General features: G+C 39.0%; 1 protein-coding gene across 1 annotated transcript; it reads left to right on the top strand.

The window, feature by feature from the left end:
- The first annotated feature begins 6,311 nt into the window (after window positions 1-6,311).
- Window positions 6,312-19,478, top strand: LOC140226864 (uncharacterized). Its single transcript, XM_072307294.1, has 13 exons — window positions 6,312-6,425; window positions 7,119-7,269; window positions 7,614-7,854; window positions 8,438-8,681; window positions 9,921-10,124; window positions 12,439-12,624; window positions 13,361-13,446; window positions 13,909-13,983; window positions 14,628-14,780; window positions 15,451-15,528; window positions 16,438-16,528; window positions 17,642-17,793; window positions 18,629-19,478. The coding sequence occupies exons 1-13, from the start codon at window positions 6,327-6,329 to the stop codon at window positions 18,792-18,794; spliced, it is 1,926 nt and encodes a 641-aa protein (XP_072163395.1). The 5' UTR covers window positions 6,312-6,326; the 3' UTR covers window positions 18,795-19,478.
- The last annotated feature ends 1,865 nt before the right edge of the window (window positions 19,479-21,343 follow it).

The raw sequence follows: 21,343 nt of genomic DNA, 5'->3' as shown, positions 1-21,343 counted from the left end.
CCTCGGAGAAGCTGGACGGTAGCTCGCAGTCGGACCAGTCTTGCGGGGAGGAACAGGAGGACGAGACAATGACCAGACTTGAAAAGCGGGTGAAGGTGAGCAGGACGGTTGTAAACATGATCCCTCTCTATTATAGTGAATAAGGCTCTGGACTTTAAACAGTAGGTCATCATGGTTATGGGTTTGATTCACTATCGATGCGTTCACTCTAGAAAAAGATGTTTACCGACAATGTCCCTCTCAACCCAATGTTTACATGGGTGCACTGTGGCATTTATAGTGGATAAGATTATAGACTCCCAGTCGAAGGTCCCACATTTGAATCTCATCAAGTGTCTACCTCACTGAACGAGATGTTTTTTTTACCCGCCATGCCCTTCTCAATCCAGGCGCAACAACGACAGGGTATTGAAATCGCAGGACCCTCTGGTAGAGGAGTGATATCACTGTGCTTTTTTGAGGGGGAACATCATTGGTATCATTCACATTGTTTCATAATTCTTTTCATTATTATGTCTTTGTTATTATGAACTGGTATTCTGAAGCTATAATGAATGTTTATGATTAGGCCTTCTCTGAAGCAATTAATTTCGTAAGTGTTTTTAAACTTTTTAAAGAGTTTCGTGTTAGTTTTTGGACTTTGTGAAGACGTTATGCACGTGGAGACATGTACGAGAAAAATAACTTGTCGTATTCGGTTACGACTTCAAAGCTTCTCAAACAGCAGACGTTGGAGGCTGACAGTCGTGTACAGGCGATCAAGGAACACATGGCCTCCAGGTTTGAGGAAGAATTAAAGCGGGTGTACGAAGAAAACGAGCAACTAAGGAGTCGTCTGGAACAACAGAGCAGTCCGTGCTCTGGTTGCCAGGAATCACCTGTGAATGATGAAGTACCGCAAAGGTAACACCTTCCGTATCTTTACAGTGTGACGTTTGCTGCTTGCGATGGAAATAAGACGTTCAAGTTGTATCATGCAACAAATGGACAAGCCCACTTAAAAGTGAAGTTATTACGACGTTGGAAATGAAACTATCAGACGAGGATAATCCCACATAATGAACATTCATTTTGTACGATGCGACCTTTTTTTTTTTCATTTTATCAGCCTTGTTCTACAGAGCAATGCCCCTACGCACTTGAGTCGTTTAGATCTGACACACACCGATCACACCTTGATTTTCAGCCCCATATCGTCTTTTTGGAAGCGATGAAGCAACTTATTCGAACTGACTTGATATCTGTAGTTGGTATGATGTTCTTGAATCACGCAATTTCCTGTGTATTATTCTCTGTACAAATCATGATATCCCTCTCATATCGTATCAACTATTCATGATATGTCAATGCAATTCTGACAGACGTTATTCAATAATCAATTTTTTATTATCCCTCCATAGTATAAGTTTATTTTCTTTGTAGCTCAGTCAATATACAATGTACTTTTTTTCCCTCTTGTCAGTGATATACATATTTTTGAAGTTTGAATGTTTTTATCCTAATATCAATGTCAATTTCATATTAGGACCCCATGGAAGAACAGCCATGTCTTCGTAGACTGACCTAATGGGCTATCCTACCGTACATATTAGTAGCTTATTTTTTTTTTCTCTCTTGTTTTCTCCCCTTTTCCATATTTGATGCATTCTATGTTTTATTCTACTGTTGATTATATGTTGTATATTGCGTGTCATACTTTTACTGTACTCTTTTTTTATGCATGAATTTACGGAGAATAAATAAATCAAATCAAATCAACTCTAAAAATTTACACGCGCATGCGCAATTAGGGACCAGCCGACAAGTCCGGAGAGGGCGGATGAAATGGCTGCCCAAATAGCCTCTTTACAGGACACAATTCGATCTCTGGAGGCAGACCTAGAGAATGAAAGGGCGAAACAACAGGAAAGGGACGAGGTAAGCAATGTTTAGCCTCGCTTCCAGTCAAAACGATTCGATTATAACAGTGCTGTGTCAACAGCGTTAACTAGGTACAAATTGGAATGAAGTACTAGTATGTAGTGTTGCTGACATTGGTACATTTGTACATTGGTACGTTGGTTGTATTGGCAAAATTTCTCTTGCGATCCAATCGAAGAGTGAAGTGACTTTGTAGTCAAACACGTGATTGGTGGTATGTCGCGTTCTTCTAATATCGTATGTCTCTCTGTTCCTAGTTTTAGTTTATACTAATTTCATTTGTTATAGGTTGGGTCGTTTTCATTAGCTGATTAACATTATCATTCTGTCTTTACTCGTCTGTTTATAATATTGTGACATGACCTCAACATGTAGTATAGAAAAAATGTTACTTTGACATCCTCGCCCACCACGTGATTAAACCAAACAAGTCATATTCATCGACGCTGCCACCTTACGTCCGAGGGCAGGTAAAATTGTGACATGTAGGGAAATTACATCGTATCGAAAAGATCACATTTGAAAATCATAGGCTGCCTTAATGTCGAGCTTGGCGGCTCCAATTCCAGGATTAATGTGATAGATTGTATTTAATGTTTTTTAATTTAATTTTATTATGTTTTGCTTTGTTTTATTCTATTCTATTGTATTTTGTTTTGTTTTGCTTTGTTCTGACTTGTCTTGGCCACTTCAGACGACGGGGGAGATTGATACGCTGAGAGAAGAACTGGAAGCCAGCCGAAGAGAAGCGGCGGAGTTCAGAGAGGAGATGGAGGAGAGAAGACGGCAGTCCGAGTCTCAGATCTCCAACCTCTCCTCCCTGGTAGACAGCTACAAGAACCACATGGAGTAAGTCTCTTGAAGGTCATGCCACAGAACTTGGTCTAACCTAAACCCCCATTCTTTCTCTCACTCTTCTCTATAGCGTCGTCCTTGCGTTATCGTTCAATTTGCGTTCGAGAAGCCCCTTGAAGAGAAAGAGCAAATTGAATCGTGTGTGAGGTAGCAATAAATTTTCATCAACATGTTTATTGACGATCATGAGACTGATCATTTACGATTCTAAGTTAGATCATGAACTGATCTTGTCGAGTTGTTGGTGTTTTCATTGTCCACTATCGCTTTGAAACATCTAATCCATGCCTATATACATTATACAACATTATGTTGCATGTAGTAGTTGATGAATAAAGAGAGATAAAAAAGGTAAAACATATTTTCCCCCAGCATACTGTAACATTGTTGTCAATATCTGTAAGCACAACTATAATATCTTGTCAGATCATGTAGCTTTTCACGAAGAATGAAAGGTATGAGAACAGGGATAGAAATTATCATGCTCAGAAGTGCCAGTAGTCTCACGCGGGGAAAAGTGTTTTCAAAGAAGTGCCAGGGTTTAAAACGAGGAGTTTAGAAATAACTTGTTGCCATGTTCTTTTAATTTTGATTTTGGAAAGAACAATGAAGTAAGTAGATATTGTACAAGACAGGCGGGATATTATAGATTGCCCAATTTCAAGTATGAGTTTTCACGATCTACAATAAGATATATCGGCCCTGTAAGATGTGGAATAGTCTTCCAAATGATAAAGCAGTGTGTTTCTATGTCTTCATTCAAGAGAAAATATAAAGAATGTATTGTAAAATCATATACGTGCAATAGTGTCTTAGCAGTTTTCGTTTTGTTTTATTTTGTTTTGATTTGTTTTGTTTTGTTCTTTTTTTCATTGTGTCATAATTGTTACCTTTTACTAGGGAGAAGCCTCGACAGGTCAATGGCCTTTGCTTCTTCCTCCACATTCTGTATTGCATTATTATGATTGACATGTTGTCCTGTATTGTTCATTCTTTTTTAATAGTTCTGCAAGTTGTGGAAATAAAATGAAATGAAATGAAATGAAATGAGGAAGACACAAATATAGTGCTTTATTATGATGATGTCAGTTTTGACGATGTGTACGTTTTCTGCCTTTATTCTTGCTTGATTATTATCATTATTTCATTTTCTAGATCGCAGCAAGTGATCCGTAAAGATTCTGAGCACCTGATTGAGCATTACATCGCCGAGAATACAGAGCTTAAGGCTCGCCTTGATGACGTCATGAGTGAACACGAAAGAATGGTAAAGATACATGCACAGCAAATTGCAAGCGGGGTTATTTACCCGTTTCTTATAACTTATCATATGGTTAGTGGATGTGTCATGTATTGGGTGCACGGGCAAAATGACATTTCGCTGACAAACGTAGCTGCCAGCTGGTTAAAACCTTACGCGAACTTCGTTTTCTAATTCACCTTGTCCGTTCATTATTGTTCCTTAAACTTCTTTGTCATCCAAACACCACCACCGCGAATATCACAATCGAAGTGATATTATAAATATAACTATAATGATTTAGCACGAAAGTCCTTGATGTCCATGTTTAAGATTGTTAACAAACGCACATAATAGTGATGGCCACTCCTTGCGAGTATGAATATTTACTACAAGCGAACAAACGATTATTTTTAGTGATATCGTTTTGCACACACTATAAGCACCATGCCATTAATAATAGAGTTTGCAGTCAAAGTTTGCCGTGTGATACTTTTTCTTCTTTTCTATTTGTCATTCAAGTTTCGATCGAAAATTTGTAAACCCTAAATGAAAAATATCAATGTTAAGATAATCTTTAATACAAGAAGTGAATGAACATCACTGTCGATGCCAATTAGACCCAACGTTTAATTGATATACAATTGTATTCATTGAACCAAGATGACCACCACAAAGTGGGCATAGAACGTGTTGACCAGTGAGCTCTTCTCTGACCCAAACCAGGCGACGGAGATAGCTGCAGCCGAGGAGCTCAAGACGTACGTGCTAAAGGAGAAGGAAAGGCTTGAAGCTGAAAATAGCGACCTACAGACCACCGTGACCTGTATCAAGCAAGACCGAGTGAAGATTGAAGAGCAGCACCAGACAGTGGTCGATCATCTCTCGCAGAAGGTGAGAAAATACGTGTGATATGATATGGGAAATAGCACGGCCGCAACAAGTCCTTTTATACCTACTTACCGAATTGTTCCGTGTTCCGTGTTCCATCGGTCACTGGGAAATATTTACAGCTATATACCTTGTTGACAAGTGATAATAAACAGGAAAATATTCCTTTGGATGCAGATTGCCTCGTTGTGAAAGTCACATGTCGGCAAATAATGATGCACTCTTTACTTATCTTCTGGACCTTGAGAGTGTTTGAGAGCGCAATGACTATGTAATATCTTTATTGCCATTACAAGTATTGGCAACGTTATTGTCTTAGCAATTAGTCCCCAAAGTAAAGCATCACCATACAAAGAAAGATTCTGTACACATGGGCACCTGGTACAATGACATCTTTGAGCAAGGATCTGTCGGTTTTTCTGTCGATGGTGCTACATTGCCGTTAGATTAAGGTTATGCCTGCTGCTCGCCAGTGGCTGAACAGCCTGGTGGGAAAGTTCGTAACGTTACTAACTAGTCATGCTATGTATAGTCTCAGCAAAAGAAAGAATAGAAATCACCCTCAACAAAACAAACAAACAAAACAACAAAACATACAACTCGATGTTTATTTTGCCCTTGTATAGCTGGATCAGAAACATAGCGAGCTGTCGGCGGCCTCGAGTCATTTGGACCAGGTTTTATCCCAGCTCCGTCAATCCTCGGACCACACCCAAGACCTGAGCAGACGACTGGCAGAAAGAGACGACGAGCTGCGATCGATCACCGCCGATATCTCTCACCTGGAAAGCGATTGCAACAAGACGGCGGCAGAGAACACCGTGATCAGTAACGAACGCAATGTGGCCATACAACAGGTTATAACATTGAACTAGAGAACGATCGAGAGTCGCAGAGTAACAACTTTGACTGAAAAAGTTCTCTTTCCTTGTTTGTTTGATTTTTTTTTTTAGAGCATATGCCAGACTTACACGTTTACGTTAAAAGGGTCTCTCTCTCTCAGAGATAATGCGAACACTGCAAGGTTGCTGGCAGTATCAGGTGTATTTCGTTGTGATTTATCACAGAGGTTTTACGCCAAAACAAAACAAGAAAAAAAAACCAAAAACAAACAAAAGGAAATGAGCAGCAACATTTTCAAATGATATTTTCACGTTTTCAGTAACTACAGCCTTCTTTTAGGTAGAATAATTACTGTACTATACTTCTTTTGTCATTTACATTGTAATGATATTACCTCTTGAAACTTCAAACTGTTCATAAGAATGTTGTTCAGTAAGTTGGAAAAGTTTGATTCTCATTTAAAATAAACAAACACCTAACTAACAACTAAATAAGTGCGCGGCTCTCACTACTATTCATTTGCTGTATCTTATAGATTGAAGCATTGGAGAAGGAAAGAAACGAGCTGCAGGAATCAATGAGACAGAGTCAAGTCAAGAACGAGGAGCTCGTTAAAGAAGTCAATGACTTACATTTGCGCCTTTCCTGTGAGATGAATAGTTATCAACTCCTTAAGGTAGGCTTGATACGTCTTACTGTTTTCCTTCCTGTTTTACTATGATTTATTTATATTTTCTCACAAATTAATTTTGTGTGGGACAAAATGCAGCGGATATTCATATATTCTTGATATGCCTCAAGTATGCACTCATATATCATGTATATATTCAATTCTACTACGTTAATTAATATCATCAAATTAATGTAATATGATTATCTTTACATGATAATGTGAAAGGGGTTTCACGATGACAGATAGATGCGCCAATTAATCATGATTCCTTTACAAAGAAAACGGAAATAATTACAAGTTGACAATTGCAATTAATGGAATCGTAAACTCGCAGGTACAGTGCGCTTTCTCCACTTCCTCGGGAGGTTTCCTACCCGGCTGCCAAATTATCTAACGTTAGGTAGGGAGGAAGGCCGTAAATAAACGTGTCTTAATTGCTCCAGAACACAGGTGCCATTGCAGGGCTTGAAGGCTAGACCTTCAGACTAAGAGCGCGATGCGCAATCCACTAGACGATAAGAAATAAGGAGGACTCTCTTCGGTTTGCCAAGAAATTTTCGTCAACCCATTGCGTACTGATAACCCCGATAGGTTCTGTAGATATTTTACGGTCAATTCAGAAACATTTCCGTAAACGGGTTATTTGATAAATAACATTTATCACTATATGGCATTTCCACGCTGTATGGTATGCAGACACTTCACCAAAATTCCGAAGATACCAAGAAGGAGCAAGCCGACCGCATCCGTTGCCTAGAGACGGATCTTGCTCAGCTCTCAGAAGGTCTGAAGAGCGAATCGAATCGGGTTGGGGCACTGACGGAGCAGAACCAACATTTGGAAAATGGTGAGCGTTCATAATACAGACGCTATGATGTAAAAGAAACTCTTCATTCCCTCTGAAAACAAACTGATTCTCCTGTAATCAAATTTACCTCCCGTTATTACAATAACTTGACAACTATCAAACTTTTGATACAATTCCATGATACGATGTGGCTTCGGTAATTTGCGGCTGACAATTATTTGTATAGTTTACTCGGTACATACTGATGGGCGAACAGCCGGAGGAAGTTTTTCATGTTAGTGAGTGCAAAAATCCTCTCAGTCGAGAGTTTCATATCCGCTGTGATGTACGCTCAGAAAACAAACAACGATTTTGTTCTTAACTTGCTATCTCATCATTGTCAGAGATGAAACAAGTCCAAGCACAGCGAGCCGACTTCCATTCCGAGGTCGAAGTTTTGAAAAGACAGCTGGAGAGTGAACGTCAGGTTCATCAGGACACCGTGAGGGCCGAACAGGAACGGGCCAGCAAGTGCACGAGCGAGCTGGAGCAGAGACTGCGTGAGAGCGAAGAAAGAATCGAGAAACTTCTGAAGACCATAGAACTCAAGAAGAAGAGAATGACTAAACTGAAGAAAGAGATAGCGTAAGCAGAAATCTAAATCACAACAACAACAAATCCTCCACGAATAGACGTCTTATTACATCTTTTACCGCTTTTTGCGTCAGAGTTCGTAGGTGGAGACATGTACTGTTATTCGTAACTATTCAGAACAGAAAATAAGAACAGCTATTATACAGATAGAAGCTATTATATCAGATTCTTTGTGGACATCCTCCTTCATATGAATCTGGATTGTCTTAGATATCAAGGATGTGAGGTGTGTGTGTGTTTTTTTTTTTGTGGTGAAAATTGCAAACAGTTGATAAATAGCGTTACTACATAATGCTGAAGTAGTGTTCGGTCTTAAAGGTTGATATTAGTGCACGGCAGTTTATTCCTGTGTCGATTCAGAGACAGCGAGTAGTAAAGGGACTACGGTCCGGCTTTGCAACTATTCAGCTACTAGTAATCCTTCCGCCGTCCTAACACTGGGGGAAAAAACCCCAATAAGCAAACCTTAAAGGTGAGTTTATTCAAAGCAGTTACACGTGAGCTTGATGTTGTCCTCACAGTATCCTTATATGTGTCATTAGCATTATCAATGTTATTTTGCCACGCTCAACAGCTCGCGAGAGACTGAGGACAACAGGGCATCTAGTACAGTTTCGGCAGCACCGAGGACGCAGGAAGGAGAGACCCCGCCAAATTCTCATCCCCAGCAGCAGGTGACACAACGTGACCAGCAACAGGGGCAACAGCCACAACAACTGCAACAGGAGCAGCCACAGCAACACCCACAGTTCAGCCAGATACTGCTGCAGGAAGCGCAGAACAACCGCGTATCTTCGCTGCTAAGAGATATATCGCAGGTATGGAAACACGTACTGTGGTCCGCTGGTTCGAATCCTGCCTGGCGGAGTACACCCTTAAACACGCAACTTCCCTTTTGAGTCAGTGGTACTGGTATGGGTGGGGATCTTGATAACGCTTCGGTAATAGCCCTCCGGAAGAGCAATGTTTTAAGATAAAGAGCTAGGCCTTATCTTGGGTAGATGGGAACATATTATTACTAGCTATTGCGTGCCTAACATACATATACATACCCCTTGCACTAGCGTACGGGAGACATGCGCGTGACGTCTCTCATAGATAACTTGTGTTGATTCAAGGTGGCTGCCCGCCTATCTACAGTGGATACCTGTGTATTTGATTATTTAGAATTATTCTAACTTTATTATTACAGTGCGCTCCCGTTATAACGAACACAGTTGTAACGAAATTCTCGTTACAACGAAGTAAAGATTTGGATTTCCCAAATCATCACCTATTATTCTTTATATACTTAATATTCGCCCATAACGAAATTTCGATATAATGGAAAGAAAACAGCCAGTACTGAGGACTTCGTTATAGTGGGAGTTCACTGTATCATGTTTTTTCTTGCCCCGAGTGGTCGCTGTGTGCGGGTGTGACTGTATGATAGAAACAAGCGTTGAGGTATGATACTCGGTATTATCCTTGATCCGCATAGAGTATGACCATACGTTTCAAATATTTCAAGTCCCCTGCAATAAACGGAAGCAAAATAAGGATGCGGTCAATCAAGAAGTCTCAACGGTCAACAGTTCTTGTGAAAACAATGAGTTGGTATGTAAAGTCCTTCCAAGAAGAGGATGATTGCTTCCTTTGACTAATTTCGTGAGCAAACCACACTCATAGTCAATACCCCGATGTAACAGCTGATAACTCTAAGATTCGTCGGTTAGCCCTTACAACATTATCTTCAATGTCCAATGTGGACCTAGCCTTTTGCAAAGGCGGCTCGCAATAGACTCGCATACGGCGGGCGGTAGACTCGCGCGCGCACAGCGATCGGATGGGAGCGAGCCAGCTCACCGGTCGCGCGCTGTGTGTGCGAGTCCATTGCTCTCTGTGTGCATGTGATGAAATCATAGCGAGCTGCCTTTGCAAAAGGCTAATGTGGACCCTGCAAATGAGTAGAGAGGTTCTCATCTCCCCTCCCTGACACGAGGCATCATATTCTGATGCTTAAAAACAGGAACGAGAAAGTTGACTCCGTTTCATCTTTACCATTCCCTTTGGTGCAGCTTCGCGAGAGCCTGACGGACAGCCGCTGCAAATTGAACCAGCTGAACGACAACCACCACGTTCTCTGCGAGGAGAACGAACACCTCGTCCACGAGCTCGAAGCCGCAAACAAGACGATCAGGGAGGAGACGAAGTCGCATCAAGACGACGTCGAGAATATGAAGGACGTGGCGAGAGAATTGAAGCAAAAGAGAACCGAGCTGGTAAGCAATGGCCTTCATATAGAACCAAGAATGTAAACGTTATCAGCGTTTTAGCGGGGGGGGGGGGGGGGGGGGGCAGAAATTTAGTTGGAAGCCTCATAGTGTGTTTTCAAGTGCTGTAAAGTTAATACCAAGTGGTATCCCAACAAATATCCTGCCTGCCATCTATTAGTAGAATAATCGTTTTAAAACAATGTTTACATCTCTTTGGCCTAAGGTGGCGGGCTTATTAAAAAAAAAAAATAAGCCGTTCCCCTTTCTAAGGGTTATAAACACCATTATTGAGACATACATTATTAAGATTTCTATACTTTTGGTTATTTGAAGATAGATAATAGAAAGAAATTTCTGATTATATATCTATATAGATATAAGATAGATAATAAAAAGAAATTTCTGATTATGGCAGCCATTTTGGTAAACCATAACATTTTTACAATTTTCACCATTTATTGTGAAAACATATGGGCATTTACACGTTTTTGGTGGCCGTTTTGGAGGCCATCTTGAATAATTATATGTAAAAGGATGCAAGAGTGCATTATCCAGAATAAGATTCAGCACCTTTCAATATTTGATTTGGCACCTACACACTATACTCCAAATGTACAGTTAATGTATGAAAGGTGAAATAACCAGCGGTATAGAGTGTCTGCTGTGCTTGTTGGTGCTATTGATGTTTTCAAGAGTGCATTATCCAGAATAAGATTCAGCACATTTCAATATTTGATTTGGCACCTACACACTATACTCCAAATGTACAGTTAATGTATGAAAGGTGAAATAACCAGCGGTATAGAGTGTCTGCTGTGCTTGTTGGTGCTATTGATGTTTTTCTTGTCCCTCTTCTGTATACAGTTTTGCAATTTGCTTCTTGATTGTGGTGGTGATGTATGAGGTTGCTTGGCTTGGGGTTGCTGTGCGTGAGGGCGGTGGTTGTGGTGGGGTTGGTGGTGTGTCTGTCTGTGTGTGTGTTGTTGTTGCTGCTGTTGATCTTCTTGTCGTTCCTGTGATGGGTGTGTCCACAGTGGCGTGAGGGGCTTGTACCGCACGTCCACTCACGGCGACCAGCAGGGAGAATTCCGCCCGACCATCCGGGGGTTGCATCTCTTTTATTGACTTCTGGGTGTTCTGCATGAATGATCCCGAGTATTCTAGTCTTTCTTGCCAGCCGCTTTCTCTAAAATTTAGAGAATACAGTGTCCAACAGCACGAATAGCCTAGTCTCTTCTTTCCAGCAGCTTTGCTAAAATGCGGAGAGGACAGTCAAGTCTTAGAGAACAATCCCATTATGTAGGGTGATATGACAAAGACTTGCGTCTGAAGACCAAACCCCTTATTGTCCGGATCAAGTGCCCACGATAACTACTAAATAAGACATAACCCCCTCGAAACCACAACCCAGAGTTCGAGTGATTCTCTATACAATAGGTTGTGAATAGTGATGGCAGTTTCAATACATTTGTAAGTATCCCTTACCCGTTGATGAAAAGGAACTTTGAACACCAAGTATTCCTAAGTAAGTATGATCAAGGTTTGAGGTTCAAAATATTGACCAGTGTGGACAATGGATAATGCAAGCCGGGTTTTCTATGTACGGATTGAGTAAGAATAGCACGGTTTGATAGTCTCGAGGCTTATACTGCCGGTATTCATTCGCGCAGAATGTAAGAATACAAGAGTCACGCCCATCCATACACTTAAAACATACAAAGCAAGACTCAAACTGCGCCTCGTTTAAATCCAGTACCCGAAGTTTGAGATCTAATACACATCTATCTCTTACACTGGGGATGACAAGATGAGCTCATATCTGTTCATTCGAATACTGTTCATGCCGGAATATGCGATTTAAGACATAATTTTCTTATTTCTGATAACATTTGTCATATATTTTTTCCTATGAATCCTTTGACACATCATTTTCGCAAAAAAAATACACACTAACAAAGGTACAAACGATTACTGTAGTAGAATGTAGATTATTTTCATTTGATTTTATTCAAGATTTTTTTTTTTCTTCAACTATGTAGGCTATGGAAATGCCCATATGTAGATACAAGCGCAGTCGTGGCAAGATTTTCTTGGTTTTTTTTTGTTTGTTTGCTTGTTTTTAAAGAGGTTTTAGCATCTATTACTGTGGACCTGTTAATATGTTAATAATAATAATAATAATAATAATAATAATAATAATAATAATAATAATAATAATAAAATTAATATAATTATTATCATCATTATTACTATTATTGTTGTCATTAGCATTATTATAATTCTTACTATCATTATCATTTTGTGACGCACCTATTTCCAGATGAAAGCAAAGAAGGTCCAGAAGCAGCAATGCAGGAGACTGAAGGGGATGACGGATGCCCTGAGTCTAGCCGAATCGAGTCGGAACGAGCTGAGCCAAGAGAACACGCGGCTCACTGCGGTCTGCCAGGCCAAGGATACTCAAATCGAACTCCTGCAGGCGATCTTCAAAACAAACGGAGAAGAGGTACCCTCTTGCCTGTGTACCATTTTTTCTTAAAGGCATAATTTACCATTTTGCAGATAAAAAAAACAAACAAAAACAGCATTAGTGCTTTAAAATGGTTCTAAAATGTGAGTTAGGGATGGCATCAACCACTGTCAAAATTTGAATCGGTAAAATTGATGTTAAGTACCTGTCAAATATACAAAATGTGAACAATAGTTATGATAAAAACGTTCCTGGACTAAACCGTCTACAGTTCCGGTTTATCGAGAAAAATACAGATATATAGATATATTTTTGGCTTTATCGCGAAAATTTTATATGATACGATGTTTTGTGATACAACAGACCTACACAGGCATTAAATGTCATATCCTGAAAAAATTCCAAATCACTGTTCCCAAAGGTAAATAGGACCTTTAACATACTAAGTTCGGATGTGTCATCTCTCTCGCAACACCACTTCTTGGGAGTAACCTTGACATCCCATGCGTTGTAGTTTCCAGTGTCATTGTCGGGGTTTAAGTACAAAACCTCATTTTGGCTGATCGTCAAACGATGATGAGACGTTAGAAAAATGTTGTCAACAAGGTTTGACTCATCTAGACGGCAGAATAGTGATGCACTTAACAAGGTTCAGTCGCTAAGTGTTGTTTTCATGGCGTCAACATAGTTATGAACTATTACTACCATACATTCTTGAATTGCAAGTCGCAAACTGTCGTTTTTGTGATGTTTTATTTTCTTTAATTTACAGGCCAGAGAACATTCTGTTTGCTGCGAGACGACAAACACCTCTCAACCAAGAGATGACACAGAAATTAAAAGCCTTACAAACAAACTGTGAGTGCTGTTCGGTAAAACTTGCATAGAAATGAGCAATAGTTCTGAAATATTTCCAGCAATATCAACTCAGACATTGTCAGAAGCAAGAGCAAAACAATTACAATAATAGCCTTAGTAGCGAGAATGAATATCTATATATTACATAGATTAATTGCTATCAAATTACTGTACATTGTTCCTGACAGGATGGGCCTGCGTGATCTAGTGTTCAGGAACTTTTCCTCTTGTACATTTGGACTAATTCAGGAAGTAGGGGACATCTGTTATACCCGATATGTCATTGTTTTGCAATGAAAATCTATCAGGATTTCACGAAAAAAGAAAATGAACTTAGGGGTATTTTTTCTTCTCTCCGGTTAATCATGATGCGGTTCTATGAATAGATACCGTGCTCGATTCTCCGTAGTGACGAAAGAACAATTAGAACTGTTAACACGTTTAATTCATTATCTTCTTTAGAGTTGCAGCTGAGAGCGAAATACGGTCCATCAAAGTCATAAACTGTCGACTCAACATCGATTTACAAGTTAAGTGGTGAGAATTAATGGCCTTAGAGTTCAACGCCAATCGTCTTCAAAATGATTCTATAACGGTCGGGGTAAAATCGAGGAAATGAATTCCCCGAAAAGCTGGGTTTAATCAAAATCAGATGTATGAATAAAAAAGTTGTAGAATTTCAGATTTATCACATTTTACCGAATCTTCTATGACAGTGGCAAGTCTGTGTGCAAGCTAGATAACTATTATCATGGCCCCACAATACTCCTTCCACTCCCTGTGACAAACATACATACTTTGAATGGAAAAACCCCTTTATCTTAGTCATGAAATTAAAAGTTGCCGTTTTGCTCACATCAGTTTTTTTGTTTTTTGTTTTGATGCGAAGCAATAAGTTAGCAGTGATAACTTCGCATTTGAAAAGGCTATCAAATATGAAGCTTTGAGAAAGACCTCTGATTGAATGTGATGGTAGCTGGTTTGCTCCTGTGTTATGAAATTATCGAACATCTTATTTTGTGCAACAGAGATTTTACTTGATCATTGTGCCAGAACATGTACATAAACTAGAATGGTAAAATGTGAATCGACATTGTAATTGCGCAAATGATGGCATTACATATTTTCCGTATGCCCTCGTACTGCATTCTCTATGTAAACAATCTGTTATTCCTTGTTAGTGATTTTCTGGAAAACCAGAAGGCTGAATGCAGTCGTCTTCAAGCCGCCCTCTACGATAAGGAGCAGATAGTCTGGGATCTGACCCGTCGTCTTGACGACGCCAAGCACAAATTGCAAACCGAGAAACAGTTACGCGTTATTCTCCAACAACGGTAATTATGCCGTTCAAACCTTCTGCAGCCACATCTTTGGATTTTAGATGAAGCATTGATAGATTAAAATTTTAAAAATCTTTTGAGCGATCACATTCTTTCACGAAAAAGCAGAGAATGTCACTACATAATCTAAAGCTTATTCTTTGTCAATCACTGCTTATGTGTCAGAGTGTTTGTATGTGCGTGTGCTTCTGTTTTGGCGCATGCGTATGTGTGTCTTTGATTAAGGTACTCCCCCATCTCTTGGCTTTTTAGATAGAATGTGAGCAGGAATTATGATGAGTAAGTAATTCATCATTGAAAAGCAACATACAAATGATATTGACCATATGATTTATGATGTGCACGCTGGAATAGGAAACAGTAAAATATTACTGTTGCAGTGGAGAATTCTTATCTGTTAATGAAATTATATCACATTCAAAATGTTATATCATATTTTGAACATTTTTAGCACAATTTGTTTTATTAGTACATGAGACTAATAAAAGCTATCGTCATGACATTTGCAACTATCAAAAAGCTCGATACTTTTGACTTTGTGTGAAGGTATTTTGGACAGTGAATGCTGGAAGGGCCCGTCTGATTATTTTCTGATCGTGACATGATATTATAGTTAAGTCCTTAGATATCACGATTGAATCTTTCTTGCAACTCCTTTCGCTAGACATGATGACGAGATGTGTGAGGCCAGGTCACGGGCGAGTGCACGGCAGGAAGAGCAGAGGAGCGAGTCAAATTTTAGGTACATTTTATTACATATCAATTTTGTTTCCTACGTGAATGTGGGAAACGCCTATTGTGATGATCTCATGATGTCATAAACAATTGTGCAATTAATCCGTTTCCTACGGAGATGTGATTGTCATCAGTCATCATCATCATCATCATCATCATCATCATCATCATCATCATCAGTAGCAGCATCATTACCATCTTCCTCGGTCGACGTTTTCAATATGGTTGATACAACAATGACTATGATGACATATTTTCGTTTTCATTGTCATTTTAGTCTTAGAAGTTATGTCCATGACCTCGTCATATTGTATTTGTTAATTTTATGTCACTTGCTACGAGATGTTTGGAAAAAAGAACAATTCCCCTGATTATCATAGTAATATTCAAGCGAGATATAATAAGCCCAATATAACGATGTGTTGGCTCAGTGAGTAGAGCGGCTGCCCTCACAATCGGGAGGTCGTGGGTTCAAACCCCGGCCGCGTCATACCAAAAGACGTTAAAAGATGGGAGTTGCTGCTACCTTGTTTGCCGTTCAACAGTTGAAAAGGTTAGAGCAACGTCGATCTGGCGCTGCTCAGTGGCTGCCGGGCCCACGATCAATTGGGCAAAATGAATTTCCATTCTTGGACAATAAAATTTGGAGTTTATATCCAAAAACAATTATTATTATTAAGAATCATATTTGAACAATGCAGCAGTGTAATAAAGTCGTTAATTCGACTTTATTACATAGAAATACGTATGTATATAGATTGCATTACATATATTATCATGCATACGTATATCATTACATAGAAATATGTATACATTACATAGAAATATGCGATAATGAAGACGTATATTTCTGTGAACAGAGTTTAGGTACAGATGTTTTTCTGTTTGCATCCATTGTTATCATCTCCCATTATAGCAGTGAAGTCCATCGGCGGCTGGCGAAGCTGGAGGACCTCATCAAGGCTCGGCCAGTCGAGGCGGTTAACGCCTCTGACGACCAGAGAGAGGTACGTACGAAGAATGAGCAGAAGGAGAGATAGATGAATAAATAAGTAAATAGATAGATCGAGGGATAGATAGATATATTGGTAAATAGATCAATCGATCAATAGATAGGTAGGTAGATAGATAGATAGATAGATAGATAGATAGATAGATAGATAGATAGATAGATAGATAGATAGAGACATATATCATGATATATCTCTATAATCAGTTTACATGAGTGATTAAAGGACAAGTTCACCTTCATAGACATGTGGGTTGAGTGAATGCAGCAATATGAGTAGAACACATCAGTGAGAGTTTGAGCAAAATCTGACAATCCATTAAGTTATGAATTTTTGAAGTTTCTGCTCAGTCACGGCTGGATGAAAAGACTACTATAGCTTGTGATGTCACATGAGTACAACTATATAAAGAAAGAATAAAGAAAATTCAACATATTTCCATTTTTCTCGCATAACAAAAGAACACTGGACTTCTCTCTTTCAGAAAGCAGGGGGAATAATATTACCCTTAACATATGTCAGTATCAAGTCGAAGAAATGTGCACTTTATTCAAAAAGTAAAGTTTTGTGAAATTCTCTTTTTATTTTCCTTATATAGTTGTATGCATGTGACATCATACACTGTAGTAGTCTTCTCTTCCAGCAGTGACTGCGCAGATACTTAAAATATTCGTAACTTTTGAACGGATTGTCCAATTTTCCTCAAACTTTCACTGATGTGTTCTACTAATATTGCTGCACTCTCTCAATCCTTATGTATATGAACGTGGACTTGTCCTTTAAGGGGCCTAGTATCGTGAAACGCTCAGAGAAGGGGGGGGGGGGTGGAGTGGTGGAAGGGGGAGAATAGAAAGAGAGAAGTAGAAGAAATGACATCATATGCCGAACAAAAGGTAACAAGGAAGAGTGCGGAGGAGAATACAGAGAGACATATAATATATTTCTATATTCATGTGTCACCAAGTTGTTCATATTATCTCCATGCGTGATTGTAAGCAGAGGGTGACACGTATTTACGAGAGCAAATCACGCATTAGAGGGGGTAGGGTAAATAGGGCAACACTTTGTTTTCAGTGTGTGGTTTTTCCGTGTTTGTTCCGTTTTCCGTAGATTCATGGCCTCAGAAGAGAGATCTGTAAACTGGAGTCATTCCGAGATTCAGATCGCATGACTATCGACGAACTCTGCGCAGATCTGGGCGAACTCAAAAGTTTGTTGACCTCCGAGAGGCAGCGGCCGGCATTCACTGACACTGTCGTCTCGTAAGTAAATCATGACATCATTATCCAGGGTACGTTCTGACTCTTCACAGCTCTTCACACCAGCCCCCATAATTCTCTTTGCCTAGGATGATGTACTGACAAGGAATCGTGATACGCGTTATAACAGGGAGGTGGCATAACGAACATATTCACCTTTTAAGGAAGAGAGATTATCATAGTTCAGAGTTTAGCATACCGATAAAATATACATTTTAATCATCATCATCATCATCACCACCACAATCACATCATGAGCGCGCTACGGCACTTCATTTGAATATATTACTGCAACAGATTCCATTATTACCACAGTAGTATTATTAAATCATTGCTGTTATTAACGTAGATGCTACTACTATACTACTACCAAAACTACTATACTACTATACTACTATACTGCTACTACTACTACTACTACTACTACTACTACTACTACTACTACTACTACTACAACGACTACAACAACAACAACTACTACTACAACAACAACTACTACTACAACAACAACTGCTGCTACTACTACGGTGGTCAAACCTGCCATAGCTACCAACTGTCTATAGCGGACACCTACCGTAAACGACCAGTGATCTCAATTCCCGCCAATAGAAAATTGATGGAAAAGACCCTGTCTATTTGTTAGAGGCCACCTGTCTACAACGGCTACTTTTTCCGTCTCCCTTGGGTGGCCGCTGGAGACAGATTTGACTGTACTACTTCTACTTTGCTACTTCTACTACTACTACTACTACTACTACTACTACTACTACTACTACACTGTACTACAGTACTACTACTTTGCCCTACTATCATTACTTTTACGTTTTTCATTTTGCAGGTCACCGTCAAATACCGAATCCCGCTCGACGAAGATACAGCGCTCACTTCGAAAGGCAGAGCTGCAGGCCGCCTTGATGACGTCAGTTTCAAACTACCAATCAACGAAGTCCTTTCACGGCTCGAACCACGACGTTCCGACGACATCAACCAATGAGGAAACTTAACACATAAGCGAGGAGTGTGGTTGTGAGGAAACAGTTCGGAAGTTTTGGAAGATTTCTGAAAGCTTGCATAATAGTTTGTGAGACACACTTCATTACGGTGGCTCCCATGACAACATAAAAACACTAAGCCAATTAACAATGTAAGTACACACGGGAAGGCATCCTATATTAGGGACAGGGGTCTAAGACACAATCCTATATGCATAACAATATTGCAGATACCTTGAAATAATTATATGCAACAACATATCCAAACCGAGTTGGAGTGTAACCACTTATTTTTGTAACGAGATCAATTCATAATTCATATTAGGCACCGATGTGTAACATGACTGCAATATATTTGATCCTGGTATTTCTTTTATTCCTTTTGTAGTATTTTCTCACATTCTGGTGTACTCTAATCACATAAAAAAATGAGAGTCCATGCACTCGCTGCTCTGAGCTCACTGCATGATGCATGACTGCTTTTTAAGCATTTGCATCGAAAAATACACAGACTTGATAGATTCAAAGTGCATGAGACCATAAAACTACCACGTGTCTGGCATAACATTATTACCAATGATTATGACCATGATTTCCCTTCTGACGTTATGCACAACATGTCGTATCATTCGTAAACAATAATTATTAACTTCACATGGAAATAATAGAACATAATAAAACGTGAAATTGGTTTGATTCTTCCTGTCAGTTGTGTATTGTCATTGCTCTCATTAATTGGACCATTCACACAATGAACAGGGAAACGAGTGAATCGAGTAAACAATTGAAGAAACAAAGAACAACAACAACGAAAAGAACAACAAACGAACAAACAAACAAACTAGAAACCCTCATCCTTCCTCGCGGAGACGAAGTGAAAGTATAGTGTTGCAGATATCCGAAAAGAGAGAGGGTGTAAAATAGATTACAGATAATAGATTATAGATTATAGATTAGAGATTAGAGATGAGAGAGAGAGAGGGGGGGGGGGGAGTATGAAAGAGAGGGAGAGAACACCCAAGTTCAATAACATTCTTGTCCACTTAATCATTTTATCGATTTCATTTCATTTCATTCATTTCGGTCACTCCAAACGGTTAGGGAGGAGTAGCAATATGCATACGAAGAATGTTATCAAATTGACAGAAAAGCGGCAAGTACATTAATATCATTAGTTTCAACGAAATAACTCATGATAAGTGTGAGTAATATAAATGGTAAAGGGAAAGACAAAAAAAAAACACATCAAAGTATCTATGACAAACTTGTTTCAAGTTTCAAGTTTATTTTCCACTTCTCATAAAATATTGAATCAATGTGAGATTGCAAAGTAGAGCATTATGTACAGAAAAAAGCAATCATTGACATATTTAGTGTACATAAACATTCAAATTGTGTAACTCAGAATGAAATTGAGAGTACTGAAGAGAAATGCAATATGCCATCGACCTTTCGAGGACGAACTCCATACAAACAAATTAAGAAAACTGAGTCACTGAAAAAAAAAAAATTAGATATCAATTGAGCAAGGTATTACAGAATAATCAGCGACAGGTACAGCTCACAACAACAGGGACCACATGTAGGTCTACTTACAGGGGACAAGACAAAACACGAACGAGGCAATCTAAGAGAAATCGGGATTTGGTCATGTAAAATAAAACAATCTATATACGATTATAATCTACGATTACACATTTATGCAATAGTTTGAAATCAGCTGCAACTTATATATTCTTTTGAATGATGGCAATCGATACGGACAAATTGTCAAAATGAAATCAGACACCGTGACGTTCAATGAGTGTATACCTTTTTATAATCTGGGTGTCGCAAATATTACTAACTACTACGCAGTGCCTTCCGCTTATACATGGAATTACATGATAAACGCAATAAACAAGGATAAAATAAATAAAAGAAATGGCAGCATGAAAAGAGCTTGTTAGTTATGTTTAGATAATTCAGTACAAAATTGTTCCTTTTAGAGAATTGATATGGTTTTTTTTTTTATTTAGAGAGATTCATTTGTTTTCGCATTTTACTAGATTTACAAAACGTTTTCATTTTTGAGGGGTAAAACTATAGTGTGACTATAAAGTTTGGAACCCCCCCCCCCCGAAAAAAAAAAATCGTCCCCTGTTTGGCAATTCAAGTGAAACATGTTGATATCTTTGTATGCCAAACATTGAATATTTCTGTATTTCATAAGACGTTGAACTTGATTTAAGTTTTCAACACAAGTTTCTATCATATAGGAAAATGTTTAACAAGACTATATTGAGTGAAACTTACAGTGCCTATACCCTAGTTTGGTATGATGGGTAGCTGCATGCAACGCAACGACAGTTGTATGAATAGCGAGAATTATTCCCGAACTTGTTTTAAAGATAGCAAAACGGCTATTCTTGAAACGATCTCTTTATCTTGTAGAGAGAGAGACATAAATATGCCGGGATTATATGAAATACTTTATAAATGTATTATATTACATAACACATATATACACAAAATGTGTGTTTGTGTGTGTGCGCAGAAAGGGGAAGAAAAGTGTGTGTCCT

The sequence above is a fragment of the Diadema setosum genome, chromosome 4 (assembly GCF_964275005.1).
Source record: "Diadema setosum chromosome 4, eeDiaSeto1, whole genome shotgun sequence".
In the NCBI taxonomy this organism is placed as follows: Eukaryota; Metazoa; Echinodermata; class Echinoidea; order Diadematoida; family Diadematidae; genus Diadema; species Diadema setosum.
Note: the sequence above shows the minus strand (reverse complement) of the source record. Positions and strands in the feature narration are given on the sequence as shown.